The following is a 20,553-nucleotide window of genomic DNA, read 5'->3' as shown; positions in this document are numbered from 1 at the left end:
TCAGACAAATGGCTGTCCAGGCTCTTCTTAACAGCCTATGGTGATGGAACACGTGATCCTTCACAAGCAATGGGCAATAAAGAAATTGTGGGCTTCCTTATTAAAATATTACAATCCTCACCCTTCTGCCTGTAACTGATAAGGCTGGCAATTCAGCATGCAAAACGTTCTAGCTACTTTCTCTGCATGGGGAAAAGGCGACGTTAAACCTGAGCCAATGGTTGGCCTGGTTCGAGTTCCTTGGTAAGGTTATCCCATAGTTCCATAGCCCATCATGTTAGTTTTTTTAATTAAATTTTTTTTCCCAATTCCAGGTTTTACGGATTAAGCTTTTACATATTAAGCTGAAATGTTGTTACAGGGATGGGAATTTGGGCACCCCAGGGGGAAAGTGAGCCATTTCCACGTCCGGTATTTCACCTCTGCCAAATTTTCCACTGTTTTGGGGTGCGGGTTGCAAGCGTGGGCAGATGCTTCCAAGGTGTCTGCAGCTGGTGTGTTTTTCTGCAGAATGAGTTCAGACATGTTTCATGCTGCTTGGCTGGGGTTTTTTCCAGGCCTGAGTGCTTGCAAAAGACATGGCAATTTGGGGGAATAATGGGTGGTTTTGCTGTGGAAGAGGCCTTCCTGCATCTTTGCGCTGGGAATCAGCAAGTGGTCCCGCAGCTGATCAAGCATCTGAAATTTTAGGAGGTGCAGATTGGAAGGGACACCACATTAAATGGAATTTTTGCAACACCGCAAAGAAACAGTTGAAATTAGCCCACGGGCTTTGGGTGGTGCGCTGATCGCAATCCGATTAATGGTGTGGTTAATTTCTGATTTTCCACGTCCCTCCTACTTTCTTTTATTTGGCACGGCTTTTTTTCTAGCTTTTCCTTTCTAAAGAAAATGGATTTTATCCATTCCCCATCCTGGGAGAATAACAGAGTTGGAAGGGACCTTGGAGGTCCTCTAGTCCAGCCCCCTGCTCGAGCAGGAGGCCCTACGCCATTTCAGACAAGGGGTTGTCCAATCTAATAATCAACAATCGATTGATTGATCAATGGGAAGAAAGAGAAGAAGACGACCCCCAGTGGTGAGGTGGATGGGCTCAATCAAAGCGCTAATGTGGGCACTTTGGGGAGATCCAAAAGGCTAGGTTGTGGACAGATCATGATGGAGAAAATGTATCTGAGAGACGACGCCAACTTGATGGACCTAATAAATGAGGCCAAGGGCCAAGTTATTGGAAGAATTTTATAGGGCCTCCTGCTTGCGCAGGGGGCTGGAGTAGACCACCTCCGAGGTCCCTCCCAACTCTGTCCTTCTGCCAGCATCTCCACTGCTGGGCTACACCGGTGTCCACGTGATGCTGAGCTGAGTCATGCTTTCTGATCTATGAACAGCCCCTTGCATCAGCCAGAAGGATGTTCCCCTTCCCATGTTTGTTCTCTTTGACCTCCTTAATTCAGAGTTCCTTTTACTTTCTCCTGCTCAATTCAACTCAATTTTATTATAGCTAAAAGGCCCCGAAGCCGGTTCCAGACGCTATCAAAACCTGGCATTAGACCAAACAGTTCAAGACATAAAATATTTAAATCAACATTGCATAAGAAAGCAACCTGCAATTTAAAAAGAGAAGTGAAGAGGAAGCCGGTTGAAAATTTGATCTTGAAATATTTCCTGAAGCAGGATAGACCATATCTTGGTTGGCAGGAGAATATTGGTTTGTTTTAGACCAAAATTCCTAGCTATTATCATTATGGCGATGAGCAGTTTCTGCTGGAATCCCAGCACCAACCCACGAGATATCGTCAGCAGGCAAAATTTTCCAGCATTAAACTAGGAATGGTGGTTTGCATAGCTTTGATTGACTGAATAAGCCCCCCTGCATTCACAGGACCCGCTAAACCACGCAGGAGACAAATTGAAGTTTTTAAAGTCTTTCAAAAATCCGCAGAATATTTTTCCCAGCAAGGCTGAGTTCCTGCCAGGGCAGATTTAAAGTTTGCTCATGTCTCCTGGAGCTGATTCCTGCCCTGGTAGAATTAACAAAATTGGATGCTTCTTTTTTTCTTCTTCTTCCTTTTTTGCCCTTAATTAAGGGGGTGGGAAATGCAGCGATGAAAAGTTTGAACAATAACCCTCGGGTGAGTGGCATATATAAAAGCCTCTTCCTGGACAACCCTCAATTACAGTCCATAACTTTAGCCCCAGGATTGAACTGGTCTTGTTCTGTCCTGTCCTGTTGTTTTGTTTTCGTTTGATTTTCCTTCCAGGATGAGATTCATAGATGGACTTTGTAGCGGGAATTAAGGGAAAGAAACAGAAAAACGGTTGGTGCCCAGCCTGCAAAGTCATAAACCCTGTTTGGAAAAGTTAGACAAACTGAAGCGGCTTCGTTGCACCTTATCAGCATTGCTCAGATAAATCTACAAGGACATCCGTGTTCAACTGCAAGGCCTCCTCAATACACCACTTGCCAACCGAAGTTGTGGGTGCTCCATCACTGGAGGTTTTCAAGAAAAGTCTGGACAGCCACTTGACCAGGATGGTATAAGGTCTCCTGCCTTGATCACGGGGTTCATAAAATCCTAGGGCTGGAAGGGACCTTGGAGGTCTTCTAGTCCAACCCCATTTGAAGGCTGGGTGATTCTGGGAGTTGAAGTCCACACCTCTTAAAGTTTCCAAGTTGGAGGAAAATGGCTAAATTTGCTCAAAGGGTGGGAAGCCGGTCCCCCATCAGTTCACAAGTAAGCAGTAAAACAGCCCTCAGGCTACATGAGAATTTGCCCAAATTTTCTCCTCCTTTAACGGGAATTTCAGAATCAAATGCCAAAGGGATTTGTTGCGTGCAGTCAAATTTCCTGCAAAGTCTATTTTTTTCCCCTCAGGACATGACAGCTTTGCTTGTCACAAAAATCTACTTCCCTAAAAGGAAATTTCATATATTTTTTTTTAATCTCCAGACAATCCCCACCAGCTTTATCTTTTTCCAGGCATGTGATGCTCACACACAATCCCAGACTTGTCGGTGCTGAGTTGTGCCAAGTGACACATGGGTTGCACGATCCCAACCGCTCTTTCCTCAAAGCTGCTGACTCTGAGGCCTCCTGACCAGGACACTTGTTGGGGCCCAAATTTCTTCGTTGACATTCTTCCAGTGTTGTGCTTCCCACCTGGGCAAGAAGCCGAGGAAAAAAACCAGACATTCCTCGACTTACAAAAGTTTGCTTCGTGACCGTTTGAAGTTAGGTCGCTTTTCACACCTAGGACTGTTGCAGCATCTCCCCGATCAGAATTCAGAGGCCTGGCAACTGACTTGTATTTATGACAGTTGCAAAAATGTCAGGCGATTCCCTTGACAAACAAAGTCAGTGACCGGGTGACTCGCTTAACAACAGCTGCAATTCACTTAAGGGCTGTGGCAAGGAAGGTGGTAGAATGGGGCAACGCTCACTTGACAAATGTCTCGCTTAGTGATGGAAATTTTGGGCTCCGTTGTGGTCGTAAGTTGAGGACCACCTGTATTTTTGTCGGTAATTTTTTCAGCCAGGTCACACTTGGGTTTAAAAATAGATGGGCCTCCTCGCGGACTATTGACCAGAGAGCTGAGAGAAAGTGCTTCCTGCCCTCCGACCTTAATGACTGCATTAATGGGTGAGCAAGGAAAGGGCTTCTTGATTGGCCGTCCCAGGGTGGGGCTGACCCAGGCCGAATAGCCCCCCCCCCAGTCCTGAAGGTGACTAGAGGACCGGCTGTTAAATACTATTTGGAGCTTTTCCCAGGAAAGTCGTGTTCGGCTTCTGCATGTGGATGTTTTAGCTAACTCAGGAGCCAGGACAGGAAGTCCTGATTTACAACCGTTCATTTAGCGACCATTCAAAGTTACAACAGCCCTGGGGGGGAAAAACGACTTGGGAGTATGTTTCACACGTACAGCCACGGTCACCTGATCAAAATTCGGACACTTGGCAGCTGGCTCATATTTACGACGGAAGGCATTACTTTGGCAATCTATAGCAAATTCACTGATTAGTAGGATCAAGGTTAATGAGTCATTTCCTCTTTCAGCAGAATTTTAAGAATGTGCCTTGCTGCAGGGAGCAAGCCTCACTTCCTCTTTGATGTTGTTCACCTGCTTTTTAATTCGGGGAAGACCCACGAGGGGAAGTTAGGAAGAAATGCATTTATTGAGTAGAATACGGTCCGTTGGGCTGACGCGTTGTTGCGCTGCAGTTTCATCTCTTTTCAAGCCGAAAGAGAAAAAGAGAGCAAAAAACCTAAATGTCTGACTTTCAGAAGAAAGATATAGAAGCGAAACGTCGCAGTGGTTAAATTTAAAATTAGACTGTCAGGCTTAATTCCCACCCCACGCTTGCAAGATGAATAGAAGTTCACTTTTTACACTGCAAAATTTCCCCCCTTAGGAAAAGACGGCAGCTCAGTTACGGAATGCCAAGAGTTCGAATGTTGACCACGGAGGTGCTGCAAAGGGTCATAAGAATGAAAAACGATCCTAAGTCACTTTTTCCAATGCCGTCGTGACTTTGGTCGCTAATGGTCGTAAGTTGAGGTCTACCTGAAATCAAGATTGTTTTGAAGACAAAGATTCTGTCAAATAAGCTGGCTTGTTGACATTACTGGAGGATAATTGCTAAGCAGAATCGGCTGAAACAGAAAACCACGCCTGAGTTATATCAGAAAGTTTAAAAAAAAAACAGAACTAGGAAGTTGCAACGGGTTTGCAACGGGTCCCCCCAAAATAAAGTTGTGATAGGAACCGGTGTGACCCTCCCAGGAGCCCGGAAGGAGACAGAAGGAGGCTGGGGTAACTTTGGTGGGACTTTTCCCTGGTGAGATTTCAAGAATTCTGATTATTCACCAAGACAATTGACATTCCTGGTTGACGTTAGTCACCAAAGTGAGTCCGAAGGGTGTACCACGCTGACCACAATTTGTGGCACGGGCAGGAGGGAGGACGCAACTTCGGCAACTTGCAGACGTGTGGACTTCACCTGCCAGAACTCGGCAGCCATTCTGGGAGCAGAAGTCTCTTAAAGCCCGCCTGGGGATTCTGTGAATTGCGGTCCTCGGCGAGGAAAAGAGTTAACCAGGTTAATTGCGAAGAAGCCAGGTTGCGGAGTTGCGACCCGGGTTAAAGGCCCCCTCCGGAGCGCGGGCCCATCCGGGGAGGGCTCCAGCCTGACGGGCCGCTCCTTCTGCCGGCCGGGACGAGGGCGGGCGAGCCCCCGCGACGGTGCGACGTCATCGCCGCGTCAGCCCCACCTTCCCCCCGCCCCCGCCACACCTCCGCCGCCGGCCAATCGCCTCTTAACCCGCTGCCGGGCCCCGGACGCCGCTCTTGCCGCTCGCAGCCTCGCTCGCAGCAGCCGGGGAGAAGCCGCCGCCTCGCCGCCCCCCAGCAGCGCTCCAGCGGCGGGCGCCGCCTTGACGAGCCGAGCAGAGCCGAGCAGCCATGGCTTCGGAGGGGAAGGTGAGCCGGGCGGGGGCCTCGGCCGGGGCCGTCCCGGGGAGGCGCTCCGGGAGCGCGGAGGAAGCGGCAGGCCAAGCGGCCCCGCTTTCAGGACCCTGGACCAGCCGCCGGCTAACCTGGCTGGGTGGGGGAGGCAGAGGAGGAGGAGTGGTAGAAAACGCGGGAGAGAGAAAGAAAGAGTGATGGAGGAAGAGAAAAATTGAAAGAGGAGGCATGCGAGAAGAGGCGACGGAAAAGGAGGAGAAGTGATAGAAAAGGAGCGATGGGAGGGTGGGAGCGCGCCTCGGAGGGCGAGAAGGAAAAAGCGGCTGGAGGGCGAGAGGCGAGCGCTCCGAGGCCTCCTCCTCCTCCTCCTCCTCCCGCGTGTTCTTCCTCCTCCCTGCCAGCCTTGACGCGCGGCAGATCCGGGTTGCGCGGCCGGGGAAGCCTCTTTGCCGCCGTCCCGCCTCGTCCGGCCCCCCTTCGAGCGATTCAGTTGGTGGGGACGCCCGCTACCGACTTTCTCCTTATGTAAAAAAGCTGCCCACGTCTGAATAAAAATTGCAGCAGTTGGAGAAGGCGGGCGGGTGCTTGGTCGTGGGAAGCTACAGAGGACTAAGCAGGATTAAATTTGGTGTAAAGTTTGTCTCTAACCCTGGAAAGTCTGGGGGAGTAGTCATTGTTCTGGACTGGGGGTCCGATCCCCCCTCTATGACCGCCAACGTTGGCAAGCGAGGGGGGGGTCCCCACTTTCAACTTAAGTTGAAAACGTTTGTTGGCAAACAGCAGGCAGAAATCAGAGGCGGAAACATTTGCACTAACCAATAAAATAAACTGGGTTAATCTGAAAAGGGCCACTACAGACTCCTAATATTTTTACGCAGTGCGGTGCTTGTTCAGAGATGGTGACTTTTTCCACTTTTTTTTTTAACTTTCGTATTTTATCCTTTTCTGAGTTTGGGGCTTTTAGATTACGGAGGGAAAAGCTAATTTTGAAAAATCTTAATTGAATTTTTAATTCTAATGTTAATTTGTGTGGTTTATTGATTGGTTATATTATATTGTATAATGCCCAGTCCCCTGTTTTGAGGGAGACTGGCAATTTAGAAAAACAGAAAGAGAGAGAGAGAGAGAGAGAAAGAAAGAAAAAGAAAGAACGAACCAGCAGAGATTTTTAGGTCAACAGCAGGATGAATTTAAATGAGTTTAAAGCAGGGGTCCCCAATCCCCGGTCCGTGGACCACAGCATGCCAGCAACCAGTCTGCACAAACAAGCAAAACCTCATCCATAGGATGCAGGCAGCACACAAAATCACACACTCTCTGATCCTTGGAAAAACCTCTCTCCACGGAACCGGTCCCTGGTGCCCAAAAGGTTGGGGACCTCTGGTTTAAAGCATCCGTTATATTTGCTCAGAGGCTGTTTGTTTAAAACTTTCCCTTTTGTTTTATTTTTACTTTAAGTTATGCCAAGCATGAAATTGCAGGAGAAGGACAAAAGAGGGGGATGTCTTTTAACTCCAGTAAACTGGCTCGTTAATGACCTGGTTTTACCACGTTTGTTGGAGAACAGCAAAGTTTTCCTAACCAGATCTGAGACAAACCTCTGCCTGTGTTGGGGAGGTCTGGGTATCTCTTTGTCCACCAAAATCCAACTTTTTTTTTTACAGCAGGATACTTTGAAGTCGGTTTTCAACGCAGGGACCACCAACCGGGTGGAAAAGAGGGTCTTCAGCCCTGCAGCCGTGCCCCTGACATCCATGTTAGGCCCACACGTGCCACGTTTTAAAAATTTACTGAAAACAAGTGCAGCCCTTGCCCTCAAAGGATATTTGAAGTTCTGTGCGAGCTTCATAGGAAGTGGTCCAACGTAGATGCAAAGTGGGGGGGGGGCTTTACACGGGAGTTATGGTGAGGAAGACAGAGTAAAACATTTTTGAAGGAAAAAAAGCAGGGGACAACACCGCCCCAAACTGGATCCTTTGCTCTGTGTTGCAGGGCTTGTAGGAAGCCAAATCTCACCCTTGCGTGATGGAGAACATTTTTCCGGGATGGTACAAGGTACAAGGGGTTGGACTATACGATCTCCGAAGCCCCTTCCCACTCTGTTATTCTGTGAATTGCTTAAAGAGGGACTGTTTTGAATTTGCTTCTGTTTTGAATTTGCAAACTGCATCAGTCTGCTTTTGAGTGGCTTCCCCAGAGCAGAGCAGCCCCCTTTTAAGCATCCTGGCTTCCTTGTAGCTTGAAGCCATTTTTCCCTCTATTTCAAAATGTGGCTGTTGGGCATTTTTCTCAAAAGGACCTTTTATCTGGTCTCTCTTGCTTGGCTGGAGAAGGAAGGGGCCCTGCAAATGGCTGAGCCTGCCGCAAAGGGACCTTCTGCTTTCTTGGCCTCAATTCTCTCTGCCCACCCACCCACCCCTTTTTGTTAATAAAAGTGGTGTGTTCGGCACAGAGGCCACACAACCCTCAGCTCCACAAAGCCGGCCAGCAGGGAGGGGACACCCAGCGGCCGTGAAGAGCCGGACTGGAGTTTTGGCAGAGTCTGGGGTTGGAACGGCTTCTGGGAGACGTGACAGTCGGGAGCACGCCACTGCGGGTGACTTTCCAAGGGGGGGAGGAAGGAGAGCCCCGTTTGCAGGAGGAAACATACCCCCTCCCCCTCCCTCAGTGCTCCAGTCCACTCTCTGCAAAATCTGGGAAACTGAAGCAAAACAATCTTTTTTGAAGAAAGCGAAGGGGATTATATATATATTCAGATAAAAAGGGTATGACTGACTGATGGGAGGTTCGAAATGATCATATCAGCCTCCCTAAAAAAATTATTTATTAGCAATTTGAATAATTTACACAAATAATGAGCTGTCGTAAGTTGTGACTATATCCTGTGGATAGCCTTGAGTTAGGCCAAAACAGGAAAGAGAGATTTGATTAGCAAGGTGTATTCAAAAGACTTGAGAAATACTTAACATAAATATATAAATATATATATTCAAAATGTCCTTTTTCCAGCTCCTTCAAAGAGGCTGGAGAGACAATAGGGGTAGCTTTGATCTGCTAGGCAGAGGCCCAGGGATCCGGGGGAGTTGTCCTGGGGCATTGTTGGGAGAAAGGGGAATAATAAATATTGGTGAATGGATGTTATTGTGCCTCCCTGGCTTGCTCCAGCGCTTTGGCCCGGCCGGAGGGTCAGGGAAGGCGTGGTTGGTAGGCGGCATCTGGTTTTGGTCAGAGAGAGAGAGAGAGAGAGAGAGAGAGAGAGAGAGAGAGAGAGAGAGAGAGAGAGGGAGGGAGAAGTCTCTGGACTTCGACTCCCAGAATCCTCTGCAAATGCTAGAAGGGGAATTCATGAGCATGTTTCGGGCCTCGTGGCTGAGTCTGGTCCTTGCCTGTTCAGATTTGACTTTTTAACCACCCTGAACCTCAACTGCCGTTTGTGGCTGAGTCAGAAGGAGAAACTGACTCAGAAACGGTTTCCTTTGCTTCACCTGCTTTGCGGGAATAGGCACTCTGCACATGTTCAGGAAGGCAATTTGAACTTTTTGGTTCCTCTGGCTGCGTTTGGGAATGAGCAGATGACCAGGAAAGTAATTCGTTATTTTCTCACTGATGTTTTCACGGGGGACAGCCGGTGCGGAAAGAAAATGGAAAAACCTCACCACGACAATAACAATAAAAATAGTAGCAACAATATTGTAAAATGGAAATGGGGTAGAGCCGATATTAGAGGGAAAAAACTGCCTGCACCGTGGCAGCAGAGGAAAAAGAGTACCATGGGGAAAAAACTGCAAGGTTTTGGAGAGGTTTGGGAAAGTGACTTTGTTCGACAGTCCCCTCTCCGTGGTGCTGAAAGTGAGCATCTTAGGGGGGGCCACCCTGAAAAAGTCTCTGCTCCCAGCGGAGGATGGGACAGGGGAAAACAAGTTGGAGAAACTTTCGGCCTTGTTGGCATTATAGGGTGCTTGGTTAAAAAAAAATACCACCCACATTTTATTTTTATTTTTGCTTACTATTTATTTTTCAACTTTGCAGGTGGTCTAATAGCTCTAATAAAGCCTACTTGGCTTCACTGAACAATTTTTAAATTAAAGAAAACTATTATTTTTTTTAAAAAAGAAAAGTTCATCAGAGCTGTGTGAGATCAATTCAGGAGAATTAAGTAATTTATTATTATTATTCCTGGGTGGAGTCAGAATTTTAAATATGGCTGACAAAAACGCATCACTGTGTAGACGTGTTTAGCTTAACATTTTTTAAAAAAAACAACAACAAATGGAATGAACAAACAAGTTGCAGTTTTTCCCCCTCACAGGCAGAGGAACTGGGGGGGGGGGTGGAGAGGTTGCAAACTTGACCTGTGTTGTGTTGCAATGGAGCAGAGGTTGTGTTGTGCCGGGGTTGTGTCCTGGCTTGCTCTGAGCAGCAGCAGCAGCAGCCAGGTTTCAGAGGGAGGGCTGTCTCAGACGCAGACCTGAAGGGGGGCGAGGGGCCTTTGGAGCGAATTGGGGAGGGGGGGAGGGGACGGGAGTATTGTATAGTCTGAATGCACCAAACAGGGGTGTGTGTGTGTCTGTGTGTTTGTGATGTCTTTGGGGCAGAAATTTCCCAACGCCCAAAGCAAAGAGGGCGAACTTGCTGGTTGAGATGCCCTGCCTGTTGCGTTGTGCAATCCATGCAGTTTTTTTCCGAGGCCACAAAGGCAGTCATTGCATGCTCAAGAACTCCCTTCTCCAGACAGCCATAAATAATGTAACACAGCCAGGGTGAGAGAAAGTTTTTCTGAACCAAATAAACACATCTTTTATCTTCTTTCAATGTGTCTCTTTCAACAACGTGTTTCAAAATCTTTCCGTTCGGCCTATTTTTCCTCCTGCAAGGCTCACACAGGGCTGCTTCACTGGTGGAGGGGGGGGGAAGGGAAATCTGCTACTAGGGAGGCGAGATTTGAACCTGGACCTGCCTGGCCACCAACAAACCGCCTTTTCCTTAGCCCAAAGCGTTAATCCATCACAATAAAGTTTGCTCAGAGGGATTGTGCTGCGTCATCTTCGGTTTTTGGCAAAGCTGTGGGCATGTGATTGTGGTTGTGCATATTATACAACTGGGAGGTGGATTTGGGGAGGGTGTGTGTGTGAGTCCACCTCTGGCTGGGGGGCAGCGACATAATTGCTTCCGTCCCTGGGAGATCCGCTGCCCAAATTCGGCGTTTTGTTTAGCCCCGTTCTGGTGTTCTCCTTCATTTTGGTGCGGCCGGGAGGTGCCGAATCCGTTGCGTCTCTTAAGCAGGCAGCCATGAATAGGGTTCGTTTAAAAAGAAAAATCCAGTTTTGTGTTTGAAATCCAAGGCCGAGCAGTGCAAGGCCTCTCTCCTCTGGCTGGCCTTTCTGAGGAGGTTGGCGGTGGAGGTGGAGGCAGAAGGCTCTTAAGCAAAGAAATACAACTTTTTTAAAAAAAACTTCTGAAAATTCACTTTTGGGGGCTTTGGGCTCATTTCCTTCCTTCTTTGTTCTCTCTCTTTACTTCTTTCTGTCTATCTCCCTCCCTTACTCTTTCCTTCCCAGTTTTTTTTCTTTTCCTTCCTTCCCTCCTCTCCCTCCCTCCCTCCCTCCCTCTCTCTGTCCTCTGCCCCGTGGTGTGATTTTGAGCTGGGCCCCTGCATTCTCTTTAATGGGGTGAGTGGGCAAAGGTGCCCGTGTGTCTTTGATGTTGCAATCGCCACCACACCCTTGGGGACAGCGTGTCAGTCACCAAAACAAAGGTTGGCTCCTTCATGGCTTCCTGGAAAATTGCAAAAGACCAGCAGAGAAGCCTGGCGTGGGGCAGGCGCAGCCCCCAAAGTAGGAACTCGTAAAGGTTTCCCAGTGGCCGTTTTATCCACCGACGACGTGGTTTTTTCTGCCCTGCTTTTGATTTTATTATTCTCGCTTCAGCTACATACAGGTGGTCCTCGACTTACGACCACAACTGGAGGCAGGACAGTTGTTAAATGTATGTTGCCCTATTTTACGACCTTCCTTGCCACCGTTGTTAAGTTAATCACTGCAGTTGTTAAGCTAGTCACACGGTTGATAGTGGCTTCTCCGCTGAGTTTCTCAGAAGGTCACAAAAGGGGATCATGTGATCCCGGGACGCTGGGACTGTCACAAATATGAGTCAGTGGCCAACTGCCTGAATTTTGATCACGTGATCACGGGGAGGCAGTGACGGTTGTGTGAAAAACGGTCCTCCTACGTCACTTTTCTTCAGTGCTGTTGTAACTTCGAACCAACAATTGTAAGTCAAGGGTTATCTGCAGTTTGATTGCGGCTGCCGTGAATCGCATGACAGGATCCCTTCCGAGCTAATTTTTCTGCCTCTGTTGCATTAGCCCGTCAGCGGTTCTCGCGCCACGGAAAAAAACCAGGAATTATTTTCCCACGATCTGGGCGAAGGGCGGGACCCTCTTCAAAATTTTTGCCCCTCTCCTTCTGACCCCGGCATGTTCCTGTTTGGACAAGAACTCTCCTTGTGAGGTTGTTTAGCAAAATAGATCTCTTTCCCTCGTTCTGGTGCAGCTTGACCCGCCATCCGCCGCACGGTGGACCCGGCCTTCCTTGTGAAGCCCTGCCAGGGATCCGTCGGGTTTTAGGGAGGGTCAGGACGGACCGCCTTTAATGGAAGCCAGGCCAAGAACCCCACTGCAGCCTCTCCCGTCGCCGTGGGACTCCTGCCTCGCATTCTTGGTCAGGGCGAGCTGGTGTCCTGGGTTGTCTGTGGGGACGATGGGTTTGTGACCCCTGTCTTCACTGGTGGGCCGTGACCCCCAACCGGCTACGGGTTTCATGCGTAATGGGGATTTGAACCCTGGACTTCTTGAGAGAGGCCTGTAACCAGGGACGTGCCTCCACAATGAAGCAACGCTAGTTTAAACAGGGTCTGTTCAACAAAATAATGTTTTATTTTTTTGTTTGTTTTATTGAATAAAATAATTTGTGGTTCCCATCATGAACCAAGTGCACCGCACAGGCCAGGAGAAAGACTAAATTCTGCTCAATGGTCCTGGGGGAAAAAATAGCAGGGAGGAGGTTTCTCTAGCTTTCCTGGCCAGCTTTTGGAGAGGGGGGGCCCGGCATCCCCCTTCCCCATCCCTAGCCCCACAGCCAGCCGGCTTGGGCCCCCAAGCAGGGTGCCGAGAGCGGCAAAGCAGCCTAAGAGTGGGCAGCTTGACCCAAATCCGATTCACGAGGCTGCCGGCTCAGCCTCCTCCTCCTCCTCCTGTCCAGCGCTACCCTTTGGACTCCGCTGCCCGAGCGGAGGGCACAACAATGGACAGAGCGTGAGAACCGGAGTCTCCCAAAGCCGCTTAGGTCAGCTGGCAAGAATTGGATCCCCAGATTACTGGTGTGGAGCCGGCGAGGGGAGGCTGCCGGGATTTCAGTCACATCTCGTAACCGAGAGCCTGAACAAACCCTCGATTGATAACCTGGTTGGGCAGGAAGGAGGCTGGGAAGTGGGAAGGCCGGGGGGGGGAGAGCTGGTGTATCTGGGGGCAAACTGGCTTCAATCGATCAGAATAGATCTGGAAGGGACCTCAAAGGTCTTCTAGTCCAACCCCTTGCTCAAGCAAGAGACTGTCCAGGTGCCTGTCCAACCTCTTCTTAAAAACCTCCAGGGATGGAGCGCCCACAACTTCTGTCCCACTGGTTGATTGTCCTCACTGTCAGGAAGTTTCTCCTTAATTCCAGGCTGCTTCTCGTCTTGGTTAGGGGCTCCTCTCGCGGTTAAGGTCCCCTTCCTTCCTGCCGTGATGATCCAACTTCACTAAACGATGCCGAAAGCGCATCCTGAGCCAGGCCAGTCAGCATTGGGGCTCCGTGGCTTATCCCAGTCTCTCCAGTTTCTGCCCCTTCCACCTGTAGGTTTTCCCCAGTCTGAATAACCCTTGTTTGCTCTTTCTTCCATCTCCGCAGATGACCGCCCACTTGTTGCTGGCCGTCGGGGGTGCCGTGTTGGGGTCACTGCAGTTTGGGTACAACACTGGAGTAATCAACGCACCACAGAGGGTAAGAGCCACTGCCTCACACCGCAAGAACACACAATTGCGTTGTCCAGCTTGCCTCAACGGTCAGGGGTCCGGCCCCCGGCTTTCGTCCGGGAAGAGTGGAGGCCCAGGGAAGGTGCCTCCTTCGCCCCCTTTTCACCGGGACTCTGCCTGCCCTCCGGACGAGGACAGACCGAAGTTCACGGCTTGGGGCGTTGCGTCATCCCTGGCCGGCCTCTTTGCAAGACTCCCCCAGGGGGAAGGAACAAGGAAGTCTGGAGAGCGCTTAGGATAATTAAGGGGGCCGAGGGGAAGATGCCGGCTGGCCCTCTCAGCCTGGCCTGGATGCCTCCAAAAGCTCCTGGGGCTGGAGGAGTGCCAGTTTGGCCCGGTGTCTGAATCGGGGAGGCCGGCCGAGCCCCTCACCCTGCATCCGGGCAGGTCCAGTTCTGATCTGTTTTCCCTTCCCAGCCAATTGGGCTTTTGTTCAGCAAACCTCCCTGTCTCTCTAAGGAGCGGTATGCTGTTTTGCATTTTTGAGTCTCAAAAGCACCTGGAACTTTCTGTTCTGCTCCAAGCGGGCCCCTGTTGTTGTTTTCCTTTGCAAAGGCACCTTAGGCGCACGTAGCTTCTTGGGTCTTTAAAGGAGAGCCTCGTTAAGTAGGGCAGGATGGGTCCAACCAGCCGAGTTTGGAGGAGCATCAAAGAACGGCTGCGCTTCGCTCCTTCGGTGGAAGAGGAAACCTGAGCTGCCTTGGCCACCCACGCCCCTCTCTGTGGAATGCTGCTTTCGCCCTGATCCTCGGCACCCGTCCCCTTTGGTGTGTTTACACACAGAGCCAGAAGGACGCCCTGCTGGGAAAGAAAGCAGGACAAAGGGAGGTGAGCCTGCAACAACAGATTGTACGGGCTCACTTCCGAGGAGGAGGAGGAGGAGGAGGAGGAGGAGGAGGAGGAGGAGGAGATTGAGGAAGAGGACCAGGAGGAGGAGATGGAAGAGAAGGTGGAGGAGAAGAAGGTTGTGAAGGAGAAGAAGAGGAGGAGGAGATTGGGAGGAAGGAGGAGGAGGGGAGGGCTGCTGCTGCTGCTGCTGCTGCTGCTGCTGCTGAGGGAAGGAGACCTCCTCACCCGTAGTCCCCTCCCTTCCATTTCAGTGTGACTCAGCAGCCTCCCTCCCGGGAGCTCTTTCCCTGCCTCTCAGGCCTCAGCTCCTTCTAGCTCACCGTGACCTGCTTGGCCAGGGGCCCGTCCCTCGCAGGCCAGCTGGGCCACTGCTACCCTCTGGCGGAGAAAAGGCCTCGGTGGCTCCAAAAACAATCCTTGGCCCGGGAGAAGCGGTGGGTCAGCTTGCCCCGGGGCTGCCTTAGGCCGGGCCAGGTGGATGCTCCAGGAGCCCTTTGGCCGCCTGTCAGGGAGGCAACTCCGGGAAGCTGCCAGGCCAGGCTCTCCTTGTTCTGAGCAACCCATGTTTTCACTAAAAACACCGGCAACAACGTGATGTCCAGGTGATGCTGGATGACTGTGAGAGCTTTCTGAGTCACTTGGCTGCAACCTCGTGGTAATCTGGACTGTTGTGGGTCCTTGTGCTGATAACGGAGTCTGAATCTCGAGGTTGAGATCTTCCAGCCCTGCTGGAGATTCTGGAGGACAAAGCTGCAGTCTTCGGCAGGCAGGACCTGCCCGTGTTCTTCTCACCAACTGGACTTACGTGGCACGCTTGCCTGAAGTCTCCTGGACTCAAAACAACTCTGGGAGGTGTTGCACCCAAGCCACAAATGAATGACTTAGGCTGAGTCACACAACAGTTTGCCCTGAAAGATGGCATTGGTCTGGGGAAGAGAGTGTGTCCCAGGTTCATTGCCATGATGGGCGACAACCACATTGGTGATCCCAGAAGGCTTCCTGGAGCATTAGAGATCTCCTGAGGATGGAGATCCTCCGAAGCCATCTTAGAACAGAACAGAACAGAATAACAAGAATGTCAGAAGGACCTTGGAGGTCTTGTAGTCCAATCCCCTGCTTAAGTAGGAAACCGTAGTCCATTTCAGACAAATGCTTCTCCAATCTCTTCTTAAAAACTTCCAATGTTGGAGCATTCACAGCTTCTGGAGGCAAAGCTGTTCCACTGATTGTTCATATTCTGAGGAAATTCCTCCTTGGTTCCAGGTTGCTTCTCTCCTTGATGAATTTCCATCCATTGCTTCTTGTCCTGCCTTCAGGTGCTTTGGAGAATAGGCTGACCCCCTCGTCTTTGTGGCAGCCCCTCAAATATTGGAAGGCTGCTGTCGTATCTCCCCATCTTTGGCCTGGTTGAGTGTCAAGAGAGATCCCTCTTAAGGAGGTCTGACTGGTGGAAACATCTTGTGTGGGGCAGAAACCTTCTGGTTTCAATCTAGTAGAGTCCTTCTCCTCCTCCTCTTTGCAGGTGATAGAAGAATTTTACAACCAAACATGGTTGAACCGATACGAGACCTACATCACCCCGGGCATGTTGACCACTCTCTGGTCTCTCTCCGTGTCCATCTTCTCAGTAGGTGGGATGGTCGGCTCGTTCTCCGTTGGGCTCTTTGTCAACCGCTTTGGACGGTAAGTCAGAGTAAGAGAATAACAGAGTTGGAAGGGACCTTCGAGGTCTTCTAGTCCAACCCACTGCTCAAACAGGAGACCCTGTACCGTTCTGGACAGTCTCTTTTTAAAAATCAATGGTTCTCAAAGATCTTCCATCTAAATCTTTTCTGGAACTACTTAAAAACACACATTTGTGTGCAGGACAAAGCTACAAGAGGGGCAGCAATGTTTTCCAGATGTTGGATGTTCCTTTTCACATATAAAATGGGGCGGGGGAAAGACCCCAGTGCTTAAAATCTGAGACCTGGTTGGTCATAGGTCTCCATAGAAGCAAATTAGGCACGCCTTTCCGTGGGGAAAATAAATAAAATTTTGGAAAGCATCTTTGGCGGCAAAGTGGAGGTGCTGAGTAGGGGGGTCTCCTTGGAAGAGAAGGTGAGGGCTCAGGAGGATATTTAGAGAGCCCCCCTCCCCAAATCTACTGGAAATATGTGATAAAAATCCAGCTGTTTAAATGGATGGTGGGTCAGCCTCTTTCTTTCTTTCTTTCTTTCTTTCTTTCTTTCTTTCTTTCTTTCTTTCTTTCTTTCTTTCTTTCTTTCTTTCTCTCTCTCTCTCTCTCTCTCTTTCTCTCTCTCTCTCTCTCTCTTTCTTTCTCTCTCTCTCTCTCGCAAAGCTGCTCCTTTGCTGTTGGCCAAGAAAATGGAGAACATCGGAAGGGGGTGGAGAAGGTCAACCTTCTCCTTTCCTTTGATCCTGACTGGAGCCTTGACAGTTGTTGTCCTTCCTCTTCCTCCCCCAGGAGGAATTCCATGCTGATGTCCAACTCTCTCGCTTTCCTTTCGGCCATCCTGATGGGCTTCTCCAAGTTGGCCGGCTCCTTTGAGATGTTAATCCTCGGCCGTTTCATCGTGGGCGTTTACTCAGGCCTCACCACTGGCTTCGTGCCCATGTACGTGGGCGAGGTCTCCCCCACGGCTCTGAGGGGGGCGCTGGGAACGCTCCATCAGCTCGGGGTCGTGATTGGGATCCTGATTGCACAGGTGAGAGACTCTCGGGGGGGGTCTGTTGAGGGGGAAGGATGGACCCTGAAGGGCCGTGCTGGCTGAGGAATCCTGGGAGTTGAAGTCCACAATTCATAAAAGAGCCGAGGTTGCCTACCCCTGCCCTAGGCCAACCATGCCTGTGATGAACTGAACGGAACCTCAAGAGAACCGTTGTCTTCTAGGAAAATGTGTGGGCCTGTTGCTCCCAATTTTTGACACTCAAGTGTCTCCGGGAACTTCACGCTTCCTAGATGTCAGTTCTCACCTTCCCAACGGTGCCTTTTTCACAGATTTTCGGTATTGACCTCATCATGGGGAACGAAAGCCTCTGGCCCCTGCTGTTGGCGTTCACCTTCATCCCTTCCTTGGCCCAGTGCATCCTGCTGCCTTTTGCTCCCGAGAGCCCCCGCTTCCTTCTCATTAATCGCAACGAGGAGAACAAAGCCAAGAGTGGTAAGTCGCCACCACTAGCTGAGACGGGCAGGTTAATTCTTTCGGATTGCTGGCTGGCCCAGGTCTTCCATGTCTCCCTTTAAGAATCCTTTGTTTCTCTCTCAAGTTCTGAAGAAGCTCCGTGGGACAACCGATGTCAGCAGAGACCTTCAGGAGATGAAAGAGGAGAGCCGGCAAATGCTCCAGGAGAAGAAGGTCACCATCTTGGAACTCTTCCGTTCGCCTCTTTACCGCCAGCCCCTCCTGATTGCCATCGTACTGCAGCTCTCTCAGCAACTTTCCGGGATCAACGCGGTAAATATGGGCTTGGTGAGAAATTGAGGTGAAATGTTGGGTTGGTTTTGAGGTCCTACCAACCCCTTTGACTAGGACAGTATGTTCCTCCCTGCATCTAGACAGCATCATTTCTCTACCAGTACCCCAACAATGCCACTGTGTGCTCTTAAAGGTCAGTTGTGTTGACGTTGTCCTTCTTGTCTCCCTTCTCCAAGGTGTTCTACTACTCCACGAATATCTTTCAAAGAGCCGGAGTGCAGCAGCCTGTTTATGCCACGATTGGGGCTGGAGTGGTCAACACAGCCGCCACAGTTGTCTCGGTGAGTAGGGGGCTTTCTTGCTAAGAAAGCAGACCTGGAGAGAGGACAGGGAAGGACTTTGAAAGAGGAGGAAGGGTCTACAGCAATAGGTGTCATAATAGGGTTCCTAAACAGCCATGAGGGACCTCTCTCTTGGGGGTACCTGAAGTTCCTATGGAGCAGGGAATGTGGCAATCTTCAGAACCAAAATGAGATCGTTCAGATGGTCCATGTCAACGGAGAGTCAAACAGTCATGGTTGTCCCACAGGCGCTTTTTCAAAAGGCAACTGGACTTTGTTTTTCTTTGAAGATGTTTTGCTTCTCATCCAAGGAGCTTCCACAGAATTTAATTGTGCACATGAGTATATGTCAGCCTGAATCTACAGCCACTTCCTCAAAGTTGATTCATGACCTCTAACTCCTCTGCGTGGTCTCCCCAAAGTTCTCTAATGATTTTGAGGAGGACCTTCCACGGTTTCCATGCTGATGTATCTCTATTGTTCTCTCTCTCTCTCTGAAGCTGTTTGTGGTAGAACGGGCTGGCCGAAGGACGCTGCACCTCATTGGACTCGCTGGGATGGCCATCTGTGCGGTTCTCATGACTATCGCCCTGGCACTTCTGGTGAGTAGCAAATGTGGATCCATCAAAGGTCCCATAGGATGACGGTAAATGAGGAGGACCATGATGGTTTCCCTAACCATTTCATACGTCCAATTCTTGGCACAGTTGATCCTTTCCCAGGGAAAGGAAAGGAGGGAAGGAGAGTCCAACATACCAGGAGAATTGAAGATGTTCTCCTTAACAGCAGGCTGTATTGTGGGTGTTGGGTCCAACAATCTGCTGCTTATTCTCCAAGCATTTGTATTCAGTTGAATTATTACGATTTTTGGAAGAATTGAAAAAAAAGAATAGAATAGAATTAGAATAGAATCGAGAACAGAACAGAATACAGAATAAAATACAGAATAGAATACTTTTATTGGCAAAGTGTGATTAGACACACAAGGAATATGTCTCCAAAGAAGAACTGAGAAAACAAAACAATGAAACTCAAGAATGACACCAAAAGTGGTGGGAAATACAATTAAAAGTTCGTTCCCTGATTCTATTTTTCCCCCTTCTTCCTCTGCTAGATTCAAGTGCCATGGATGTCCTATCTTAGCATTGTTGCCATCCTGGGCTTCGTGTCATTTTTCGAAATCGGCCCGGGACCCATTCCGTGGTTTATTGTGGCTGAGTTGTTCAGCCAAGGCCCACGTCCTGCTGCCATCGCCGTTGCGGGACTGTCCAACTGGACCGCCAACTTCATCGTAGGGATGGGCTTTCAGTATGTGGCGGTAAGTGTGGAGATGAGCTCTTCCCAGCACCGGCATCAGAGAGGGAACTCATGATTAGTTTCCAGGGGCCGATCTGGGCAAAGGGACCAAGAAGCGGGACACTTTGAGAAGCTTTTGCTTCTCATCAGAAGCAGAGCAGGACTTAAGCTTGCTTGGGATCTTCTCAATTTTGCATGCCCCTTCTATGTTACTCCATCCTTCTTGAGAGAAATAGGGCAACCAAGGATGGCTGGGTAGACCTGCTTTTTTGTACACTGAAAGTTGGACACTCTAGCTATCCAACTGCCTCTCTACTGCTCTTAAGGAACACAGTGGCTGCTTTTACTTATCTGGGAGAATAATAGAATTAGAGAAGAGACTTCGGAGGTCTTCTAGTCCAACCCCCTGCTCAATCAGGAGACCCTACATCATTTCAAACATGTGGTCACCCAATCTCTTCTTAAAAAACCCCAGTGTTGGAGTATTCACCGCTTCTGGAGGCAGGTTGTTCCACTGGTTAATTGTTCTAACTGTCAGGAATTTTCTCCTGAGTTCCAGGTTGCTTCTCTCCTTGATGAGTTTCCATCCATTGCTTTTTGTCCTGCCTTCAGGCGCTTTGGAGAATAGATGGGACCCTCTGCTGAAGTAACAGAAAGACTCTGCTGGGGATGGATAACTGATCAGAGAAGGATGAGGGTGGGGTATAATGAAATGAGGGTCTAACATGAGATACCTCTTCACCCCAAGTCAGTGCTAAGTTGTGGCAATGAGAGTCTTGATGCTTCCTGAGTATTAAAGTAGTGATTTCCATACTGTCCGGATATTTTGAAGATTCTGAAAATTAAGTTTTCACCTCTTTCAAGACAAAGACTATGGAAGCCAACAGGGATATGAGGGTGGGTGGCACTAAAAGGTTCTCCTGAAAAGATGGCCACTTTTAATGGGAATTATCAAGGAACCTGGGACTTTTTGCTTCAAAGAGGTGTTCTACCACCAAGATGTCACCTCCTAGTTCTCAAGAGAAGCTTGTCCACCCAACCTTCTTGACTTAGCGGTGCTGGATTGAGTCGTCCTTAATTCACCTCCAGCTGACTGCACCTCTGACTCTACAC

General features: G+C 49.6%; 1 protein-coding gene across 3 annotated transcripts in view; it reads left to right on the top strand.

Annotated features, from left to right (window-relative positions):
* LOC310647907 (solute carrier family 2, facilitated glucose transporter member 1) overlaps nucleotides 1-20,553 on the top strand; it is a 34,881-nt gene that overhangs the window by 12,154 nt on the left and 2,174 nt on the right. For 2 of the 3 annotated variants that reach the window (XM_083375482.1, XM_083375480.1), the window contains 8 exons: nucleotides 13,411-13,503; nucleotides 15,907-16,067; nucleotides 16,852-17,092; nucleotides 17,386-17,548; nucleotides 17,655-17,842; nucleotides 18,040-18,144; nucleotides 18,645-18,746; nucleotides 19,259-19,462. In XM_083375482.1, coding sequence (XP_083231608.1) covers nucleotides 13,411-13,503; nucleotides 15,907-16,067; nucleotides 16,852-17,092; nucleotides 17,386-17,548; nucleotides 17,655-17,842; nucleotides 18,040-18,144; nucleotides 18,645-18,746; nucleotides 19,259-19,462 — 1,257 coding nt within the window. Of the gene's footprint in view, nucleotides 1-5,143; nucleotides 5,480-13,410; nucleotides 13,504-15,906; nucleotides 16,068-16,851; nucleotides 17,093-17,385; nucleotides 17,549-17,654; nucleotides 17,843-18,039; nucleotides 18,145-18,644; nucleotides 18,747-19,258; nucleotides 19,463-20,553 lie in introns of those variants that run through there. The other variant, XM_083375481.1, reaches the window with a different exon arrangement.

This window comes from Vipera ursinii (assembly GCF_947247035.1).
Source record: "Vipera ursinii genome assembly, chromosome: 17".
NCBI lineage: Eukaryota > Metazoa > Chordata > Lepidosauria > Squamata > Viperidae > Vipera > Vipera ursinii.
This window is presented reverse-complemented; position numbering and strand designations above follow the sequence as displayed.